At 39.4% G+C, this 23484-nt stretch overlaps 1 protein-coding gene across 4 annotated transcripts in view; it reads left to right on the forward strand.

Annotated features, from left to right (window-relative positions):
* Scai (suppressor of cancer cell invasion) overlaps positions 1–23484 on the forward strand; it is a 115568-nt gene that overhangs the window by 76698 nt on the left and 15386 nt on the right. For all 4 annotated transcript variants that reach the window (XR_003733089.2, XM_028856788.2, XM_028856786.2 and 1 more), the window contains 11 exons: positions 569–664; positions 1855–1941; positions 4141–4239; positions 7193–7289; positions 8548–8646; positions 8998–9150; positions 14003–14104; positions 14452–14553; positions 15433–15511; positions 18138–18237; positions 19758–19839. Coding sequence is in view for 3 of the 4 variants with exons in the window: in XM_028856788.2 (XP_028712621.1) it covers positions 569–664; positions 1855–1941; positions 4141–4239; positions 7193–7289; positions 8548–8646; positions 8998–9150; positions 14003–14104; positions 14452–14553; positions 15433–15511; positions 18138–18237; positions 19758–19839 (1096 nt within the window). In the remaining variant the exon portion in view is untranslated. The remainder of the gene's footprint in view (positions 1–568; positions 665–1854; positions 1942–4140; positions 4240–7192; positions 7290–8547; positions 8647–8997; positions 9151–14002; positions 14105–14451; positions 14554–15432; positions 15512–18137; positions 18238–19757; positions 19840–23484) is intronic.

A 23484-nucleotide genomic window follows, 5' to 3' on the forward strand; every position in this document is an offset into this window, starting at 1 on the left:
AATCCATTAAATATTTCTTCTCTGTGTTGCAGGCTATAGAGTAGTCAGTTTTAGATCAGATGGTGAAGTGAAAATGGAATAACTACAATTCTATTCTTTGCCCCAAACAAGATAATATGATTAGGCCCAATGTTCATACAGTAGGGAGTATTTGTTTCTCTAAGGCAGATACCACAGGTCAGCAGACTTAAGGACATGTATTTTTCTTCTAAGAAGTAGAATAGCACCAACTACACACCCACTTGGATTTATATCTGTATTTCCTAAAGCAGTGTTTCCAGATTGCTGCTGTCTTAGCTAAACATAAACATTGGAAATCAGCAGTACCCAAGTAAGTGTATCACCTGCCAGTGAAGATATGATTGTGTCCAATGGGAGAAGTATGTGCAGAGGACACTAAGATGAACTGTAACTTAGTGCAAGGCTAGGAAAACATGTGTTCTAGTCCCTAGAATTATTTTTGCTTCAAAAAATTGGCACTTGGCTTAACAGAGAAAACCTGAGTGTAAATACTTTAATTGACAAATTTTCCAAAAATTTAAAGTAAACACACACTTTATTTTTACAGAGATTTGCCGCAGTACGGACAGAAGCAGTGGCAGTCCTACTTTGGAAGAACTTTTGATGTTTACACCAAACTCTGGAAATTCCAGCAACAGCATCGGTAAAGAGTTTCATAGCTAAAGGGAGTAAAGGTGCATTGTATAATTGTATATTAGCTGTAGTTCTGACCATGAACAAATCTAGCATTTTGTTTTGGTCTTTATTTTTGGTTTACATAGAGTGTGTGTGTGTGTGTGTGTGTGTGTGTGTGTGTGTGTGTGTGTGTGTGTGTGTGTGTTTAGGTAGGTCAGAGGATTACTTGCTAGAATCAGATCTTGCCTTCCACTGTGTGGGTTCTGCAGATTAACTCATCTTGCCAGCTGAGTCTCAGAGCTTTTAAAATAACATATTTCAGTGCTTCTTGACCTTTTGTTTAAGATCAAGTGAGAGAGAGAGAGAGAGCGCGCGCAAGAAAGCATAGCCACAAGTTCTGGCTAAAAGCTTAAATCAGCCACGTGTTCCCGCTTGAGCTGAGTCAAGGCTTGGCTCTGGCTTCCTTAAGCTCCAACCACATGCATTGGCTTTACAAGCAGGGGCCCTGTTTGGCAGGGCAAGCCTGAGTTGTTTGTAGCACCGGCTTGTTTTTACTAACTTTTCAGCAGGTAATAGCTCAGTTTCTGGTCTTTATTGCAACTGTATTTCCACCACCGCCCGCCGTCGCGCCTGCCCGCCCTTCAGTAGACCTATAATTCTAGTACTTAGGAGGTGGAAATAGGATCAAGAGTTCGTGGTCATCCTCAGCTACACAGATAGGCCAGTCTTGGCTACATGAAATCGTGTCCCCAAAAACAACTGAGGCTGGAGAGGTGACTTAGTAGGTAAAGTGTTTGTCTTACAAGTGTGACACTGTAATCGCAGCAATCATGTGGTGAGATGGGAAGCAAAGACAGAAGAATCCCCAGCTAGCCTTCGTGTACAGTGGTGACCAAGAAGGTGAGAGGCTATTATCTGACTGCCACACTTGAGATATGACATACACACCTGCACTCACACAATCACTTGCTCATGCACAAATATGTATGCACAGATTGTGTGTGTGTGTGTATGTATATATATATATATATATATATATATACACACACACAAAACAACACAAATCAATGAACATTTTTTAATGTATTTGAATGATTATGTTGAAATCTTATAATTCATAAGCTGTGCAAATTGGATGGTATTTTATCATTGAATTTACAGAACTGGTTCTTTTTGAAATGTATATTTTGTTATTTCTATTTTTTGTCTCCTATCCAGACAAGTCTTGGATAATCGGTACGGTTTGAAGCGGTGGCAAATAGGGGAAATTGCTTCCAAGATTGGGCAGCTGTATTACCACTATTAGTAAGTGAATTATGCATGGAAAGAAGAAAGTATTTCTTTGGCTAAAACAGAATATGTAGGAGAGAGGACAGTGAGTTATGTATGGAATTTTGTTGAGGCCAGCTGGATCAAGATGGCACCATGCCTTGTATAATTCAAGCAGTGTTGTTGGTGTCAGGTGTTCTCTTCAGTAACTCATTTGGTCAGAACTGGGGACTTTGATCTTGGTTTTTTAATGATGAATACTAAATAGATGTATTGTTTTTAGAACTTTTTAAGTCTTGATGATGTGAAGAGACATATAGCATGTATGTTTGAATGTTCACAGAATTCTTTAAACACTCATCCTAGTTGACTATGTTTGAAAGGTTCTATGAGGTAAATTGACAGTTGTTTGCATCCTTAGAATAGTAACATCTGTGTAGACCTACCTTTGAGTGAAGGAAACAAGAGATCTCCTTTTACAAATGTAAATCTCAACACAAAATAACATCAGTAACAAAAGACTTGGGTCTTTTAGAATTTAAAAGTTTTTTAAAAAAAAAAAAGCTAGGGACACACCTTTAATCTCGGGTAGGCAGATCTCTGTGAGCTGGAGGCCCAGCCTAGTCTACAGAGTGAATCCAAGACAGCCAGAGCTACACAGAGAAACCCTGTCTATAAAACAAAACAAAAAGATAAGAAAAGCCCTCATTTTCCTGGTGTTGACATGGCACTCAGAGTGCCCACCACAAAAATCCCTCTTTGCTAGAACAAGATCTTAAAATCCCTTAAAATCTCGTTATAGTGCTGAGAATAAGTGAATGTTGGAGTGTTCATCCTTGGAAAAGACATGTATGCCATCCCTCCAAGACTCAGGGAACAGGAATTATGGAAGAGGGGACAGAAAGATAGTACCAGCCTATAGATAGGGAGAGGGGCTGGGACATGCCATCTTCTGGACAAGACACAGACATTGTAATCATGAACCCTCAACACCTACAGATGTCTACACTGGATCTGCACTTAAAAGGGCCCATTAGCAGCCCAACCTTGATGGAAAAGTCAGGGAGCTCTACTCAATATTGAGCCATTTCCCACTGATAGTCGATCAGTACTGCAGTTGTGTACTTACTGGTAACCTCACCAGGCTCCACGAAGATAGTCCCTATCTGATGGTTGCATAAATGGCCCTGGTTAAACTAAATGGGTCACACAACAAAACCATGTCATGAATCTGAGAAAGAAACAGGAAGAAACAAGACTTAATGAGAATGGTAAGGTGAGAGAGAGGAAAGAGTAACCAGAATTATTGTTTCTTTTAATCTTTACTTTTTACTCTTTTGGGGCCTGCCACCCAGCTCCCAAATACATACACACAGAGGCTTATTATAACTTATGAATGCCCGGCTTTAGCTTGGCTTATTTCTTGCCAGCTTTTCTTAACTTAAATTATCCCATCTACCTTTTGCCTCTGGGCTTTTACCTTTCTTTATTTCTGTATACCTTTTCTTTTCTTCTTATTCCATGTCTGGCTGTGTGACTAAGTGGCTGGCCTCTTCATTTCTCACTCTTTGATCTCCCTCTCCCCAAATTTCTCCTCCGATTTTTTTCTCTCTGCCTGCCAGCCCCACTTATCCTTCCCTCCTGCCTTGCTATTGACCATTCAACTCTTTATTAAACGAGTCAGGTATTTTAGATAGGCACAGTAACACAGCTTCACAGAGTTAAACAAATGCAACATAAAAGAATGCAGCACATCTTTGCATCATTAAACAAATACAACACACATGTAAAATTGTCAAGGCATTAAGTAAATTTTTTAAGGTAAATTATTTTTAAAGTTTCTTATTAAATTAGACATGCTAAACAGACTACATAGCTCATTAGCATCCCTCAAAGAATAGTCTGGGTTAGTAAGGAGAGAAAAGCTAAAGAAATGGGCCAAAGTTCAAGTAATGACTACTTAGGGAGAGGTTATAGAAGGTCTAGATGTGGGAGCAGATATACTCAAGGAGAATGCTGTCCTTTTGTAGAATGAGAATGACATGTGCTTTGGTTGGCTTCCAAAAAGCTTAGGAGCAGGAAATATTTTATTGCTGCTATTGTTACTACACAATTGAAAGACAATATTAGTAATACTTTGTTGACTTAGAGTTAGGACATCTGCATCCTACTGGAACAAGTGTTTCTCATGAAGAATACATCCAGTTTGGGTCATATTTAAATTTTTTCTTATAGTTTACGAACATCTGAGACCAGCTATCTGAATGAGGCTTTCTCTTTCTACTCTGCGATCAGACAGAGATCATACTACTCTCAAGTTAATAAAGAGGACAGGTACGTGTCAGCTGTGCTTTCAGAAAGGTGAAAGGACATTCAGCATTTTAGTCCATGTGGAAATGGTGCAAAAAAATACTTTTCCTTTTATTACTCTGTGTATTTGTGTCCATGTGCACATGTGAAGGTAAGAGGACAACTTGTAGGAGGAGTCATTCTCTACTTCAACCACAGACAGGTTCTGAGAATCCAGCTCAGGTCTTTGGGCAACTACCTTTATCCACTGAGCCATCTTGTCAGTGAGGCTATTTCTTTATGACAGATATAGGTTGCACAGGTTTCATAGGGAAGAAAGGACTCTAAAGCTAGGCTTAACTAATGTGTTTGTTATTTCTAGTCCATGTAGTCTTTACTCATATGTCTTCAAAAGCCTATTGACAACTATTACATTCGACCAGAGAAAAGACCGCTAGTTTTCTTTGAATTTTCTTTTTTAAACCCACTGCTGTGAAGTGTGACAAATGTCATTAGTTCCAGCCCTTGGGAGACAGAGGCAGGTGGAGCTCTGTGTGTTGGAGGTTGGTAGGTCTTTTTTTGTCTCAAAAAAGTCCCAAAATACAAAAGCACAATACTGTTTGGGCTACCTTGCCCAATTGACCACCACTATTTGCTTCATGGAGTCTTATAGAATTCATGGATTCCCAGTAGAAGTCTGTTGAATACTTGCCATACACATGAGACCTTGGCAAGTGCTTGGGAAAAGGCAGGGCAAGGTATGTGTGAGGTACTATCTGAAGATGGTCTTCTAATGAGGTTGTAGATACTGGGACAAGGCTGACTGGCAACAGTCAGATGAGGGTACAGCTAGAGAAGAAATGTGATCTGCTGCAGGATTTTATTGCATTTAAAGATTTAATTCCTCCCACCCACATGCTTGCTCACAGCTGTCCCTAACTCCAGTTTCAGGGGTTCCAATGCCCTCTTCTTATTTTTTCATGGACTAGGCATATACATAGTACACAGACATACATATAAGAAAAATCTCATAAACATAAAATAAGTTTTGTTTCATTTTTTCCAGACATGGTTTCACTACACATCCCTAGCTGCCCTAGAACTCTCTCTGTAGACCAGGCTGGCCTCAAACTCACAGAAGTCTGCCTGCCTCTGCCTCCAGAGTGCTGGATTAAAGGCATATACTACCATGTCCAGCATAAAATAAATTCATCGTTCATTGTATATGGCATATGTACATTAGACACAAGAAGACAGTACCATCTTAGTGGAAAGTGGATCACAAGTGAAGAAAACTTTACTATATTCTATTTACAAAAGATGTGCTTAAATAAGAAGACAGTCTAAATAGACATTCATATAAACAGGAAGCACTGAAAAGGCTTGTATTAATAAAAAGGTTGTATTAATGTCAGAAAAAAAATGGGGTTTCAAAACAAAGACAGAATTTTCTTCCTTTAGTCCTAAAAATTTTCTCACTTCTTTAGGAAGACCTTTTCCAACCAAGATCCAACCATGTGAACTTATGTCATTATTTTTCTTGTTACTGTGCAGTTATAGTTAATCATGGCAGGGAAAACCTGGTGGTGGAAACTGCTTGAATATGGATGGTACATGAGGACTGGGAGGCAATTTGTTACTTTGAGTTGACAGGCAAGGAGTAGAGGTCTGAGACAGAAGTGAGGCCCGTCCAGTGACCCTCGAAACCTACTCACAGCCCCCAACAACCTACTTCTAGAGCCTTCCAGACCCACCAATCAATATCTGAGGACCAAGTATTCAATAATAGGAGCTAGTGGGATCATGTCAAATTAAAATCAGAGTAGGACTCATCTTTCATTTATCTATTTGTTTGTTTGTTTTATTTAGTTTTGGTTTTTCAAGGCAGGGTTTCTCTGTGTAGCTTTGTGCCTTTCCTAGATTTCACTCTGTAGCCCAGACTGGCCTCAAACTCACAAAGATCCACCTGCCTCTGCCTCCCGAGTGCTGGGATTAAAGGCATGCACCACCACCACCCCAGCTATTTATTTATTTTTGTGATCATATTTATTCCACTGTTTTGTTTATTCACTTAACTCATCTATATTTTAATTACTGCTCCATCTGTAAGTCTATGAAGTAGAGATTTTTGTCTCTGTTTTTAATCATTGTCCTTTAGCATCATGGCACTGTTTATTTTTCTTTCTTTTTTGGGTTTTTTTTGTTGTTGTTGTTGTTTTGTTTTGGGGGTTTTTTGTTTTGTTTTGTTGTTTTTTTTGTTTGTTTGTTTTTTTCAAGACAGGGCTTCTCTGTGTATCCCTGGCTGTCCTGGAACTCAGTCTATAGACCAGACTGGCCTCAAACTCAGAGATCTGCCTGCTTCTGCCTCCCAAGTGCTGGGATTAAAAGCGTACCCCACCACCCAGCTGTTTCTTATCTTTTTAGATTTTAAATTTTTATTTTATATGTATGAGTGTTTGCCTACGTGTGTGTATGTGCACTTCATTCATGCCTCATGCCCAAGGAGGTCAGAAGAGGGGGGTTCCCCTAGAACTGAAGTTACAGATTATTGTGAACCATATGGGTGCTGGGGATTGAACCTAGATCCTCTGCAAGAGAAACGAGTTCTCTGTGCTGAGCCATCTCTCCAGCCCCATCATGGCATTATTTCTTACACACTTGAATTCTCTGTAGATGCTTGTAGAATGAACAAATATAAAATGACTCAATCGGTGTGTTAAAATGTATTTAAAAGGCTATCGGGTTTTGATTTTAAGACATGATCTCGTGTACCCCAAGTTGCTTGCACTCAATACTTGACCTTGAACTCTTCCTGCCTCCACTGCTGAGCTGTGAAATTACAAGCATGTGCTACCCTACCAAGCTAAGGCTATGTGGTTTTATGTGGAAATTTTTATCTCTGTTCTGAAAATGATAAAGTTTTAAAAGTCATCCAGAAGTCAAAACAGCATGTTTTCCATTTTAATATAATGATTGATTTCTCTTTTGTCAACTGTAGGCCTGAGTTGGTTGTTAAGAAACTCCGATACTATGCAAGATTTATAGTAGTTTGTCTTCTTCTTAACAAAATGGATGTAGTGAAAGATCTGGTAAAGGTAAGTAGGCTTTTTTTTTTTTTTTTTAATGAAGCAGTATCTTGGATTTGTAATTCTGTGAATCAGTCTCTCTAGTGCTGAGATTATAAGTGTTTTTTTTTTTTTTTTTTTTTTTTTTGGTTTTTCGAGACAGGGTTTCTCTGTGTAGCTTTGCGCCTTTCCTGGAACTCACTTGGTAGCCCAGGCTGGCCTTGAACTCACAGAGATCCGCCTGCCTCTGCCTCCCAAGTGCTGGGATTAAAGGCATGCGCCACCACCGCCCGGCTTAAATGTATTTTTTAGTGGTGGTTTTTTTGGGGGGCGGGGGTTTGAGACAGGATTTCTCTGTGTAGCTTTGCACCTTTCCTGGATCTCACTCTCTAGACCAGGCTGGCCTCGAACTCACAAAGATCCGCCTGCCTCTGCCTCCCGAGTGCTGGGATTAAAGGTGTGTGCCACCACCGCCGCCCGGCCTAAATGTATTTTAAAATAACTATAATCCAGCCAGGTATGGTACTGCATGCTTTTAATCCCAGCACTTGGGAGACAGAGACAGCCCTTCCTGCCTGGAACTCATTATGTAACCCAAGCTATCTGTAAAATTGACAGTCTTCCTGCCTCAATCTTGAGGCTTGGCAGCAAACTGATCCTGGATCAGCATGGCCCCCCATGATGGGGCACATCCCTTAGACATCAGCTTAGTCAAAGTAGTGGCCCAGACTCCAGCATCCACAGGGCCCTCAGTGCTATCAGGAGCCTCGGACTCAACACAGACCCCCTCAGCTATATTAGGGTCATAGACCAAGACATGGCCCTTGGCTGCATCCCAGGCTGAGACATCACCATGACCCTGGTTAGCAAGCAGGGCATCTACCTCAGCCCATTTCTCACCTCTCCTCTTCAGATCTGCCTCTCTCCCCTGCATTTGTACTGCCCCACATTTTGCCACTGACCATAATGGTGCCTGGCGCCAGAGGTGGTGGGCTCATTGGTATAATTCTTCCCACCCCAGGTAGACCTGGGGTGGAGTTGTCAAAATTAAGTTTTTTTGCATTCATTTATTTATTGTGTGTGAGTGCATATGCAAACATAATAATACATAGGCATCAGGTCAGAGGACATGTAGGAATTGGTTCTCTCATTTTACTGCTTGGGTTCCATGGATGGAACTCAGGTTGTTAGGCTGGGTGGCAGGGACATTTACCTGCTGAGCCATCTCATTTGCCTTTTTATAGAGATTTTTAACAACCCTTTTTCTTCGTGGTATTTCTAATACCAGGAATTATCTGATGAAATTGAAGATTATACTCATCGCTTTAATACTGAAGATCAAGTAGAGTGGAACCTGGTGCTTCAAGAGGTAGCAGCATTTATTGAGGTAATGTATGTATGTATGTATGTATGTATTTATTTATTTATTTATTTATTTATTTATTTATCAAGACAGGGTTTCTCTGTATAACAGCTCTGGCTATCCTGGAACTCGCTTTATAGACAACACTGGCCTCAAACTCAGAGATCCACCTGCCTCCGCCTCCCAAGTGCTGAGATTAAAGGCATGCTCTACCATGCCCAGCCTATTGAGGTAATAATTTCTTGAGAGAAAGGTTGTCACAATCACAGATAGGGAAATGACTATGTTGTGTGTTCATGGTGTATATGTGACTTTGAGAAGAACAAATAACAGTGATAATCTGTGTTGTCCTTAATGTGCTTCTTTTTTCTTCAGGCGGACCCTGTGATGGTGTTAAATGATGATAACACCATTGTTATCACATCCAATCGCCTCGCTGAAACAGGAGCTCCATTGCTGGAGCAAGGCATGATTGTGGGACAGTTGTCTCTAGCTGATGCACTCATTATTGGTAATTGTAATAATCAGGTAAAGAACTATGAAGGAATTATGCTTAAAATTCACTTTGTAAAGGTTAGTTTTGTGCATCATGGGATCTTTTCCCTTGGAAAATCCCTAATATCTGTGAGGAATGGTTAAATCCATTATACCATGTTTGGATATATAATATTGACTTTGACACTGTTGAGAAAGAATTTTTAATGACATAGGAAGATGCTTATTAGTTTATTAATTTACCACTGAGCTACATCTCCAGCCCAGTCAGTATTTATGAAGCATCTGTCACATCTCCAGGGGTAGGTGTGTGTGTGTGTGTGTGTGTGTGTGTGTGTGTGTGTGTGTGTGGTGTTTGTATGTATCAAAAAAGACAAAGCCAGGCGGTACTGGGGCACGCCTTTAATCCCAGCACTCGGGAGGCAGAGGCAGGCAGATCTCTGTGAGTTTGAGGCCAGCCTGGTCACCAAATCGAGTTCCAGGAAAGGCGCAAAGCTACACAGAAAAAACCCTGTCTCGAAAAAAAAAAGACAAAGTGCCTTCACTGATAGATCTTCCTGTTCACCTGTAAAAACAATTAACAAAATAACTACTTAGATAATATAATTTCAACAGATGTGGGAAAGGAGAGGTGGGCTGTTCTGATGTCTGGTATCAGGGAATTTGAGCTAGTTTGAGAGATGATGGCGTTTTTTCTGAGAAACTGCTTTGGTTTAGTAGTTTACTAGAGAGTAAGAAGTTGTCCAGAGTAAGCATGCCAAGCAGTAGTAACAGCTGTGTTAGTGTCTGAGCCTGATGGCCTACGAAGATGAGACACTGGTAGAAGGCAGCACTTGGGAGAGTGGTATGGAGAGAAGGAGAAGCACAAGAAAAAGCCAGGAAGGCTGTCTTTTCCCAAGTCATAGGAAATAGCAAAGGCCCAGGGCAAGGACAGGAGCTGGTGAAGGCTGCATTTTGAGAAGGTAGTTTTTCATTAACTGTTTTATTACTTACTGTTTTTTAGGTTTTCATTGTCAAAGTAATAGGTTTCATTATGACACTTGCATATTACATATAGACACATGTAGATACAGCAACATACTTTGCTGCTGTTCACCCACCTCCCCTAGAGAGGATCGTCTTAGTTGTAATTGTACAGAGTAGAATAAAGACACAATGGAGTTGGCAGAGAAGTTAGGAAACTCACAGAAATCTCAGTGAGTGGTACTATTTCCTTGTGCTACAGGAACAGAGGTAATAATAGATCTGCAAGGCTGGTTTCCACAGATACTTAGAAGGTACAGCTCATAGCATTGATACATCATGGCACATGGAAGGAAAGAAAGGTGACCTTTATATTTTGCCTTATTGTACAGCTGTATATATGATATAAGCTGTTCCTTGGGTGACCCTGCTTCCATGGTTTGGCCTAGGAAAAAAATCCACCTGTTAAGAATTAAGAGAATAATTAAAGTACTAGTGAGGGCTGAGATGTTGCTCAATTGGTAGAGTGCCTATCTGCTCATAAAGCCCTGACTTCCAGCCCCAAAGCTACAAAAATGGGGTCTGGTGGCATACAACTATAACCCCAGCACTGTGTAAGGTGGAGCAGGAAGTCACCTTTGGTTGTAGTCACGTTTCTCTCTTTCTTTCTTTCTTTCTTTCTTTCTTTCTTTCTTTCTTTCTCTCTCTCTCTCTCTCTCTCTCTTTCTTTCTTTCCTTTTTTTAAAGATTTATTTATTTATTTATTATGTATACAGCATGTATGACTGCAGACCAGAAGAGGGCACCAGATCTCATTACAGATGGTTGTGAGCCACCATGTGGTTGCTGGGAATCAAACTCAGGACCTCTGGAAGAGCAGTCAGTGCTCTTAACCTCTGAGCCATCTCTGCAGCCCCTGAGACCCTTTCTTAAAAAAAAAAAAAAAATACAAAAGAAAAAAACATGTTAGGGCTAGAGTGTAAGGAGCTGAAGAACTGAAGGGAGTTGAGCCAGTACTAGAACATTCAGGGTTAGACAAAGGCCAATAAGGCTTGAAGTGTGGAACTTAGCCGGGCGGTAGTGGCGCAAGCCTTTAGTCCCAGCACTTGGGAGGCAGAGCCAGGCAGATCTCTGTGAGTTCGAGGCCAGCCTGGTCTACAGAGTGAGATCCAGGACAGGCGCAAAGCTTACACAGAGAAACCCTGTCTCGAAAAACCAAAAAAAAAAAAAAAAAAAGAAGTGTGGAAGTGTGGAACGTATGTGCTTTGCTGACTTGACAGTAGGTTTTAATAGTGGTAGCTCTGTTCGATGTGATGGCACACACCTATAATCGAAGCTCTTGGGATTGCAGAGGCAGGAGTATTGCTGTAAGTTAAGGCCAGCCTGGGCAATGATCCCTAACAAGGCTTTTTTTTTTTTTTTTTTTTTAAATTTTTGAGACCTCATCTCACTATGTAGCTCTAGCTGTCCTAGAACTCTTTATGTAGACCAGGCTGGCCTTGAACTTTGCCTTGCAAATGCTGAGATGAAGGGCATGTTTGAACTAAGCCTGCCTCTGCTTCTCAAGTGCTGAGATTAAAGGCATGTGCCACCATGCCCAGCAAGACCCTGTCTTTAAAAACAAAAGAATAACCAAACTAGCCGGGCGGTGGTGGCACACGCCTGTAGTCCCAGCACACAGGCAGAGGCAGGTGGATCTCTTTGAGTTCGAGGCCAGCCTGGTCTACAGAGCTAGTCCAGGACAGGCTCCAAAGCTACAGAGGAACCCTGTCTCGAAACCCCCCCCCCCAAAAAAAAAAGAATAACCAAACTAGCAGACCACCTCAGAAATAGGAAAATAAGAAACTGTAATTGTGCAATGTTTAGAGTTTGTTCCTTAGAACACAAAAAAAGCTAAGTGTTGTGGCACATGCCTATAATCACAGCCATTGGAAGGCAGAAGTAGATGTTTAGGCCATCCTGTCCAAATAAATAGGAAAAAAGAATAAGTGAAGCTGCTAGCATTGGTTTTATCCTGAAAAGTGCTCTCAGTTACCTCCTCTTTGACAATGAAAGGACAGAAAGCCAGGTTGTTGTCTTCTTGCTCTGATCCAGAACTTGTTTCGTTCTCATGTAGAGGTGGTGGGTTATGAACAATTTGGGGCTGTGGTGCAGTTTTATAAGTTTTGGGAATTCAGTGGTGTGTTGAAATGTTAAATGTTTTCAGAAATACCTGTATTAATGATTTTGATTGATAATTTTTTTTTTATTTCTTTTTATTATGTGAAATTTTGGATGAGGAGAAACAGAGTTTTGCTGATCAGCTAAGAGAGATGTTAAATGGGATTAGGGTGTGGCTTAATGGTAGAGCTCTTGCCTAGCATGCATGAGGCCCCTAAGCCTGATCCTTAGCACTATACTATGTATGTATGAATGAGGTACATTTTTGTTTTGATTTTAGAGACAGGGTCTCTGTGTAGCCCTGGCTGTCCTAGAACTCTCTTTGTAGACAGGCTGGCCTCAGACTCACAGAGATCTACCTGCCTCTGCCTCCCAAGTGCTGGGATTAAAGGCATGTGCCACCACACCTGGTCTGAGGTACAGTTTTGAAACTTCATTCAATAATCTTTGTAAACAAATACCTTACCTAAAACATTTCTGTTTTATTTTATAGAAGCAGATAACTTTATAAACCTTTCCTCTTGGCTCTGTCATCACATGTTCCAAGATCTTCTGCATATGTGTCATTGAAAATATAGAAGGATGCACTTTTTTTTTTAATGTTCATTGTTTTGCCTGCATGTATGTCTGTGTAAGGGTGTCAGAAGCTTTGGAACTGGAGTTACAGACAGGTGTGAGCTGCCATGTAGGTGCTAGGAATTGAACCCAGGTCCTCTGGAAGAACAGCCAGTGCTGCTAAGCCATCTCTCTAGCCTCATGAGAAGTATGCACTCTTAAATGCTGTGTAGTGCCAAACATTGAAGAGATTATAAAGTATGAACCCAGACATAGCTCAGCTTAAGCAAATATTACCATGTTTTGTAGGACTGTTTTTGTAACTTTTGTTGCTCTTTAAAATCCATTTGAGAAAATTGATGCATTATGAGCAACCTAAACACTTAATTATACAAAGCAGATAGTGAGCATAGGCACATTTCTTTTGCCACATTTGCCTTTTGAAAGTCTTGTAATTAAATGTTCGAGAAAAAAATATGAGCTGTCTCTGGGCTTGGTGGCATATGCCTTTAATCCCAGCACTTAGGAAGCAAACGCAGGCTCTCTGAGTTCAAGGCCATTGTGGTCAGCCATGGAAACTTGGTGAGAACCTATCTCAAACAAATAAAAATCCCAACCCACCATAGACAAAGAACAACAGGCAACTAAGGAAAACTGACTCTAGAAGAATAGTCCTCCTCAGGGGTATACTTCCTAATTGTTTATCCAATACCAAGTGGTCAGCTGTGAAATCATATACATATAAGTAGCACTAAATGGACTGAGCAGGTTGTATTTATCTATTTAGATGCACACACATAAACACATACACCAATAGCAGATAAAGAAAAAGAGGCCATGATTTCAAGAAGGAACAAGGCAGGTGGTATATGGGTTTAGAGGGTTTAGAGGAAGGGAAGGGAAGGGGAGAAAGATATAACTTCTATTTTAAAAATCAGCTGTTATTAAGTATATTTGAAAATCAAGAGTAATGTGATTAAAGACCAGAAGTTCAGCTGGGAGGTAGTGGCCCGTACCTTTAATCCCAGGACTGGGGAGACAGAGGCAAGTGGATCCCTGTGAGTTGAAGGCCAGCCTGGTCTACAGAGTTAGTCCCAGGACGGCCAGGGTTACAAAGAGAAACCCTGTCTTGAAAAAAATTTAAAAAACAAAAAAAGATCAGAAGTCTGCTTATTACATTAATGATCAGGTAATATTTTTCTTTCAGGTTAAATTCAGTGAATTAACTGTTGACATGTTCCGGATGTTGCAAGCCTTGGAGAGGGAGCCAATGAATTTAGCATCCCAGATGAATAAACCAGGAATCCAGGTGACCTTCTGCCCACATTTGCCGGAGTGGTAGCTCTTACTGCTTCTTCTTCTCTTACACATGTGAATAAAGAATTCTCTCAAGCCAGCCATGGGCACCTCACACCTGTAAGGCACACTAGGTGGCCAAATAGTAGAATTGTTGCAAGTTAGAAGCCTGCCTGGCCTACCTAGTGAGTTCCTGTGCAAACAAAAAGAGTGCTTGCTAAGACAGAAAAGTTGATAATCACAATTACAGACACAGAATAATATGAGGACATTTGATTAAAAAAAAGAATAGAAACTGTTGACCCTGCTAATTCAGCTGTCACATACTACTTACACATCATTTTGGGTATGTCACCATAGGAATCAGCTGACAAACCTGCCAGACGAGAAAACCCCCACAAGTATCTGCTCTACAAACCAACCTTCAGCCAGCTGTATACTTTCTTAGCAGCATCTTTTAAGGTATGTCTGGCCCAGTCCTTTCTTGTGCAGTGAGGAAAGTGTGCTCATGGTAGACTTGGTCACTCTTCAGAAGCCTGACTTAAAGTGTTTAGTGATCTGTGAACATGCACTAGTGCTGTCCCAGTAGTGACTCCGGCCCCTTGTTGTTTGGGGAGTGGTGGTTGCTGATGATGTCAGTAATTTTTTTTTTTACCATCGATCAGAGACTGTTGGTTAATTATCATTCTCTCCCTTTCAGATTTTTATTACTAAACAACTTTAGGCTTAACACTTAATGCAAAACTGAAGAATAAGAACAGAATGTATAGCATTCATGTGCTTGGGCAGCTCAGTACGACATTGTTACTATCTGATAGAAGTGTGTGGTAAATGCCTGTAATCCTACATTTGGACAGGCGTTGAAACCCTCTTGGACCACACAGTAGCAAGTTCAAGGACAACCTGGATATGTCAGTACATGGAAAGATTGAAGCCAGTGTGGGCTTCATACAGCCTAAAAAAAAAAAAAAGGAGTGATGAGAATTAGGTGGTATCTTCCCAAAATTTATATAGAGAAGGTGTGGAGGGGAGGTGTTGCCCTTTTTTTTATCCCTAGTGGAGATCTTTCTTTCTCTATTTCATGTTTTCAGAGAACATGCTCTAACAGATGGGGAGTTGCAAGTAGAAAATGTGTTCACAGCTTTGGGCAACAGTTATGCAGTACCATATGATTTTAAGTTGGAACAAGTGGGAATATGATAATTCTTTTGGAAATAACAGTAGTGTATTAAACGACATCATTTTCCCCACAACCTTAAACTGCCCTGAACTTTAAATAAAACTGTATTGTTGTTTTTTTTTTTTGTCTGTGGTTTTGTGTGTGATTTTCTTTCATTTCAGGAGCTGCCTGCCAATAGTGTGCTTCTGATTTACCTGTCAGCCACTGGCGTTTTCCCCACAGGTCGTTCTGATGGTGAAGGTACAATAAAGGAATGCTCCCACCGTGAGCAGGGCTTGAATTCTCTCTATTTTCTACAAGACAGTGGCCCACAGCCCAGAGACCACCTCAAGCTTTCTAGAGAAGCTTCCAAATTTAAAACCTGGTCTGCTTGTTTAGTGACAGTGTTGAAAAGAATGTGCTAAACTCTCCACATTCAACTATTATTCCTTGAAGTCCAAATATCCTGAAACAGTACATAGATCAAATTCATACTTTGCTATCAAATTTATCAAAACCATCATATATAGATTTATACATATGCAATTTGATGTTTGACATTGTAAAGGACTATGGAATCTACCAAGCTATTTATTTGACATCATTGATCATTGTAAGCTTTTAATACATTTGGGGATCTGGTCAGAGGCAACATTATGGCTGAAAGTCTTAGTAGAAATCAGTATACTTTTGTAACTGTGAAAGTTCAAGTCCTTGTTACGATTTTATTTTCAATCCTTTTTATTTTGTTACTGTGGATTCAGTCCATGCAATATTGGGATGCTGTTTCAGAAAAAAACCTAAAACTGTCAGAACATATGAGCTCAGAAATTGTTCAGACTAGATGAGCAACTTAGATGTAAATGAAGGAATTACATCTTTGGAGAAAAATAGTTTAACATTTTCAACATTTTCCTCCTCATCTGTCTGTTGGAATTGGCATTCCTTTATAAAATGCATGACCCACCATCTTCCTTGCATGACCTACAAAGTAGTAAATTGTTACTGTGTAAATAAAACAGGGCAAATCTCTATAGTCTTTACATTGCAATGATGTTTTAAAGAGCTATAATCCACATGTGATGTGAGGGAATGGGGTGTGGTGGAATACTAACAGGCAGATAACAAGGAAGGGAGAAGACAATAACAACTGCCTTAGTTCTTATTTAAATGCTAAGTCACTTTATATTTAAGTATCTCTTGTTTGAAAACATGGTATTAAAGCAGCTATTCTGGGTCTAATTTGTATTTAGTATTGACCTCTTATTTTGCTTTTTGTAATTAATATAGGTATTAACTGAATGATCCTTTCTCAGCGATTATATGAACATTCCATAGTCACTGTTCAACTTAGACAAGGGTTAGCTAACTCTTATGACCAGTGGGGAAAGGCTAACGTGTAAACCATAATTAAAGAGGTTTATATAATAGTAAAATAATGGATTTTTCTTTTTTTTTTTTTTTTTTTTTCGGAGCTGAGGACCGAACCCAGGGCCTTGTGCTTGCTAGGCAAGCACTCTACCACTGAGCTAAATCTCCAATCCCCTTTTTTTTTTTTTTTTTTTTTTTTTTTTTTTCTGGTTTTTCAAGACAGGGTTTCTCTGTGTAGCTTTGCGCCTTTCCTGGATCTCACTTTGTAGACCAGGCTGGCCTCGAACTCACAAAGATCCACCTGGCTCTGCCTCCCAAGCGCTGGGATTAAAGGCGTGCACCACCACCACCACCACCACCGCCACCGCCAGGCCAAAATAATGGATTTTTCATGTGCTGGAATTTGGCAGAATATTTCATAAAAATAAAGTTTTGTTAATCAGAATTTTCAAGTTTAATTCTAATTTTTCCTTTTTTTTTTTTTTTAAGATTTATTTATTTATTATGTATATAGTGTTCTGTCTGTATGTATGCCTGCAGACCAGAAGCAGGCAACAGATCTCATCAGGGATGGTTGGGAGCCACCATGTGGTTGCTGGGAATTGAACTTAGGACCTCTGGAAGTGCAGCCAGTTCTCTTAATTGCTGAGCCATCTTTCTAGCCCTCTAATTTTTCTTTATGTCTTACATTTAGTAGTTAATTTAAAATTATATTTTCTAGATGAGGTACAATAGTGTATCCCTGTAATGCCAGTTACTCAGGATGCTAAAGCAGGAGGATCACTTAAGCCTAGGAGCTTAAGACCAGCCTGTGCAACATAATGAGAGCCCTGAATCCTGAATCTGTAGATAGAGGGAGGGGGGGAAAGGGGAGAGCGAGATTGCAGTTTGCAGTTAGCAGCTTTCTTTGTAAGGTACTTTTGTTAAACCAGAGACTGAAATTTTGTTTGCAGTGTAAATGTTATTTTAAACATCCCAGGTCTCCATCCCTTTTTACCACTCAAATTAATGGGATGCTGTTAGATTCTTGGTTTTGTTGTTGCTGCTGGGTTGTTTGTTTGCTTTTTGTTTGTTATTTTTGTTTTGTTTTTGTCAGAGTCTGTCTGTGTAGCCCTGGCTGTCCTGGAGCTCACTATGTCATGTAGACCAGGCTGGCCTCAAATGCACAAAGATCCACCTGCCTTTGCCTCCTAAATGCTGGGATTAAAGGGGCATGCCACCACTCCTGGCTGTAGATTCTTATTTTGTTTCTCATTATATTCTGTTTGAAAAGCAGGTAAATAATTAAGTGATTTTTTTTTAAAGCATTAAAGTAGGCAATGTGCTGAATTTATGAAAGTACTGTGTTATGGTAAAATGTAAAATTTAAAGATTATTTAAAGATTTTTAAAAAATGTTTTGTGCTTATCTTGCACTTGTATCAAAGGGAGATTCACTGGTACTCTTGCATCTGAGCTTCAGATCGGTCTGTGTTACCCTCCAGTTGAGTTCTAGGTTTCTTCTCTTTGTTCTTTAGGTCCTTACGACTTTGGAGGTGTACTTACTAATAGTAACCGGGACATTATAAATGGAGATGCAATCCACAAACGAAATCAGTCCCACAAGGAAATGCACTGGTACATATTCTAGTGTCTCTTTTTATTCTAGGGATTAAAACTCCTTAAATATTAAGAGAAATGGAGACTTCATTTTGCTACTGGACAGGTTCCCATAGACTATTGTTGATAGCAATTATTTGTGTTCTTGTGTGAAAGCTTGCTCTTTCTCTAGCACAGAACCATCTTTAGAATTTCTATAGCTGAAAGAGAAAATTCTCTTTTTAATGAACAGTTGACTTGTCGGATAATACTTTATGTTTAATATCAACTGTTCAACTGTTCATACTGAAAAATGGATAAAGGAGGAGACCAGGTCTGTACATATTTCAAATTCTTCATGCCTTAGCTAAAGTTTCCCCAAGCCACATGTGGTGCTGTTGCTCACCTTAGTTTTAAATCATTTATTTTAGAAAATGTCACACATACATGAGTAGTACATGCACAGCATCACCAATCATCTGAGAAATGTAAATTAAAAGCATGAGAAGTTAATACTTAGCATCTGTTAGGATAGTTGTTGCAAAACACAAGTGTTGTTGAGGATATGAGCAGAGAGCCCTTGAAGACTGTTGTGGAATATCATTGGATTGGTACAATTATTATGGAAAACGGTATGGGTTTTCCTCTAAAAGTTAAAAGTAAGGGCCAGTGAGATGGCTAAGCAGGTGAGTGCACTTGCCACTAAGCTTGATGACCTGAGTTCAACCCCTTAACACCTACAAGTTAGAAGTGAACTAAATCTCCACAGGTTGTTCTCTGACCTCCACGTCAGCACTGTGGTGAAGGTGTGTGGTGGAGTGGGGGATAGGGGAAGAAAGAGATCACACACACACAAGATGGATGGATGGATGGATGGATGGATGGATGGATGGATGGATGGATGGATGGATAAATGTAAATAAGTTTAAAATAGACTAAGTATAATGGCATATACCTGTGATCCTAGCACTTACAAGACAGCCTGGGTGGGCTACATAGCAAAGTCATTCATGTCTCCACATGAATGAACAGATGAATAAATAAATACATAAATAAATTTGAACTAGATAGCTGGGGAGGTAGCTCAACAATTAAAGCCCTTGCCACACAAACAAGAGAACCAGAGTTTGGATCACTAGAACCCATGTAATTGTTGGGTGTGTGTGTTGGCCTGGAATGGAGGAGAGGAAATTCAAGCAGCAAGCTGGCTTGCCAGACTACACATCTCAGCAACCTCTGAGTTTGACTGAAAGACTACCTCAAATAATAAGGTAAAAAGTGACTTAAGAAGATTCCTTACATTAACCTCAGGTCTCCATCATGTCCAACACACACATACAGCACACTACAAAGAAGAAGAAAATAGATTTTAAAACAGTAACCCCATTTCATGGTCTATATCTAAAGGAAATGAAATTATGTCACTTAGTACACTATCTAAACCAAATGTCTGCACCCCATATTCATTACAACGTTACTCACAAAAGTCAAGATTTAGAAATGACCTGTTGAGACTTGGCCATACAGTTATAAAATTCCTCACTATTATTTTTCTGCAGCCTTCATCCTGGAGACCTCTATCCATTCACAAGGAAACCCATGTTCATCATCGTGGACTCCTCCAATAGTGTTGCCTATAAGGTGAGCCCTTGGAGAGCTGGTGTTCATGCCAGGTATATAGCAGTAACCCCAGGGTCCCCATTCTAGCATGTGCCCTTTTATTTTGCTTTGTTTTACTTACTTAATTTTACAGTTTGTATTTAGTGTTTCTTTTCTTTTGAGGTTGTGCATGCTAGTCAGGATCTGATGCTATGAATAGAAACAAGAAGAAACGCATGAATGGACTCTCTGGAAAATACTAAATCCTCCTGCAGAAAAAAAAAAAAATTTCAAGATTTCCAAGATCTCTGGTGGGAGGTTTATTTTTGTTATATAACCCAGAATGTTTTCCTTTACAGAGCTAGAGATAATATGGGTGGCTTATTTTCTAGTTTTTAAACACTTTTCACTTATGCACACCTAACTGTTAGAGTTTAAATGAAATTCCATCTCATATTACATAGTAATGATCTTGATTATTAACAGTTTTACATATGCTTTGTTTTTCCATGATTGAGTCTGAATGTTGGAGTAAGTGACAGTGATTTAACCAGGAAGTGCTTTTGCAATGTTTTGATACTGAAACAAATCCTTAGGGGCTTGAGAGATGGCTCAGTGGTTAAGAGCACTGACTGCTCTTCCAAAGGACTTGGGTTCAATTCCCAGCACCTACATGGCAGCTGACAACTGTCTGTAACTCCAAGGTCTGACACCCTCACATAGAAATAAAAAGAAAGAAGAAGAAACAAACCAATCTAGAGCAACTAAAAAAGCACCAGCGGTGAAACACTTTGACGTCACTAGAATTCATGCTGTAATCATTTATAATAAAGCAAAACAGGCTTTAGCCTCTTTTGTGTTTTGTTGGGATGTCTGATTAGGGAAAAGCATGTCCACACTGGGCTGGGTGCTTGTTTCTGTTCCTGAAAATTCCTACTGCTGTGGGTATCAACATGAATGGAGAAGCAAACATTAGTTTATTCTATCATGGCAATAGAAATGGCTGGTAGCCAAGAATGGTGACCCAACATGTATGTTTTCCATTTTCTCATGTTTAGTTTCATTTTAAAAATAAAACATGAATTCTAAGAGCATTTAATTCATCCTAAAATTTTTAGCATGTTTCTTGCTACCCGTTTTGTTAAGTTCAATGTTAGATTTTTTTTATTTTTAGCAAGCATATCTGTCCTTTCTCAATTTGTATATTTGTATATATCTGCTGGATGTAGCAGGGATGGGGAGCTACTAAAGGAAGGCCAGAACAGGACTGGTGAGAGTTCAGGGCAGCTTGGGCTACAGAATGAGTCCCTGTCTTGAAACAAAAATATCTAGACAAGAAGGTCCAGCATATAAATACATGAATTACTTGTACATAAAAGTTCTTTAAGAATAGAACAGAAACAGAAAAATGGGGGGAAAAAATCAATGGAATAATTCAAAAAAATGGGCAGTTTCCATACTGAAAAAATTCACCAGTAGCAGTTCAAAATACATCCAGATCATTTCCCTGCCTTTTTCTTTGCTATAGTTACAACTAGAGAAATAAAATACACACATACATACATGCACATACAATAGGCATATATAATTGCCTTTTTCTCATGTTTGAAATAGCTTCTCATATCCTTGAGTACATAAGTGATTATTTTCATTTTGTTTGTATGTGATACAACCCAGGGCCTCATCATGGTAGGTGAGTGCTTTACCTAGCTACACTTCCAGCCACAGAAATCATCTTATATTCTGCTTTGCTCTGTGCTGAGTTGTCTCTGTCTCTTGTTTGTTTGTTTGTTTTTTTTTGAGAGATAGTTTCTCTGTGTAGTTTTGGTGCCTGTCCGAGCGAGAACTCGCTCTGCAGACCAGGCTAGCCTCAAACTCATAGATTTGCCTGCTTCTGCCTCCTAAGTGTTTAGATTAAAGGTGTGTACCACTACATTCTGGCTTGTGTCTGTTTCTTTTTTTTTTTTTTTTTTTTTTTTTTAAGATGTATTTATTTATCATGTACAGTGTTCCGCCTGCATGTTTGCCTGCCCGCCATCAGAAGGCATCAGATCTCATTATAGATGGTTGTGAGCCACCATGTGGTTGCTGCGAACTGAACTCAGGACCTCTGGAAGAGCAAGCAGTGCTCTTAACCTCCAAGCCATCTCTCCAGCCCCGAGTGTCTGTTTCTTTTTGCCTTTTATATGAGACCTTATTCAGAGTACCATAACCCTTGCTTGTCTGGTTCTGTTTTAGAATGGAGACAAGAAACTAGGTGAGTGGATATGACTTGTCATATTTAAGATGGATTATTTAGTTGGATGGTAAACTCTTACATCAGGTCATTAGGTCCTCCTTTGTGCTTACATCATATTTATCAGATAAAACCCATTATTCTACCTAGAATATAAAGTTCTGATTATCAGCATATGTATAATTTCCCTAATTTGTGCACTGTGGCTGTTTGGATACATAAATGTTTTTCTTCCCCCTGCCTCACATTTAAAATTCTTGGTAAATACATAAGGAATCCTTATGTTAAGGATTAAATGCCCTGTGTAACTCTGCTTTCTGATTCCAAATTCCTGCTCTTTCCACTCTTGGAAAAGGAAGAGCTTTGCATGTTCATATGAGCTTCCTGGTAGGAGGAAGTAATTGATAAACCAAGATCTGTGTAATAGCTATGACCCATATTTTGTCTAACATGTTTCCATTAGTGTTAAAGTGGGCACATCAATTGGCTTTCTCTGTGGTAATGTAGCTTTAAATTAGCTGGTAGTTTAGCTGGAAATTTAAAAAAAAAAAAAAAAAGTCCCCAGTAACTTAGGAAATTCTTTTTAATTCTTCTTTCTTTCCTTTGGGGGGAAAAATTCATTATGAATATTGAAAATTCAAGTAATGGGTCTCTGCCAGTGCAAATAGCTGTCAATGAAACAGCCTTAGCCTAAAGCATTTGATGTGTGCATATTACTTGTATGCTTGTATGACTTTTACCATAGTTATACCTGGTCCTCTGCCAGCCCGCCTCAAATTCCAGAATCCCATTTCTTTCCTGTTCCTTTGAGATTCCTTTTCTTAGCTTCTAATAGTCTGCACTTAGTCTGTAACAAATATACTTTTGGTTGAACATGTCAGGTATGTTAAATGATTTGAATTGTTAGGTTGGAGTTGTTCGTTCATGATAATGACAGTTCTCAGCCATTATCTCTGTACTTGATGACTCTAGAGCTCCTTTCCCATCCCCCCCTTGACTCGTTTAGGCTTACCACATTTCTACTTTCTTCAGTATTTTGCATCATCATGTTTTTGTTAGAGATTATGTCATTTTTTTTTCATCCTGCTTTATTAGTTCACAGTATTTCCCTTAGTTGTGTGTAACACATTATTAATCCATCTTGAGTTTCATGTTCCTTTTGATATATTACATTGCCCATTATAGTTTACTATTTCAGTCTCTGCTTTTACTTCTTTGAGCTTAATAAGCTGTTATTTTTGTCTATCACACAATTCCTACACTTGAGTCTACTTTTGCTATTTAAGATAACATTCTAATTTTTGTGTTTGTGCATGTTTATTTTTGAAATTTAAAATTTTTATTTTATGTATATGCTCTGTGTGTGTGTGTGTGTGTGTGTGTGTATACACACCATATGTGGGCAGATGTCTGCAAAGGTCAGAAGCAGGCATTGGATTCCATGGAGCTGG

Source organism: Peromyscus leucopus, chromosome 4, assembly GCF_004664715.2.
Source record: "Peromyscus leucopus breed LL Stock chromosome 4, UCI_PerLeu_2.1, whole genome shotgun sequence".
Classification (NCBI taxonomy): Eukaryota; Metazoa; Chordata; class Mammalia; order Rodentia; family Cricetidae; genus Peromyscus; species Peromyscus leucopus.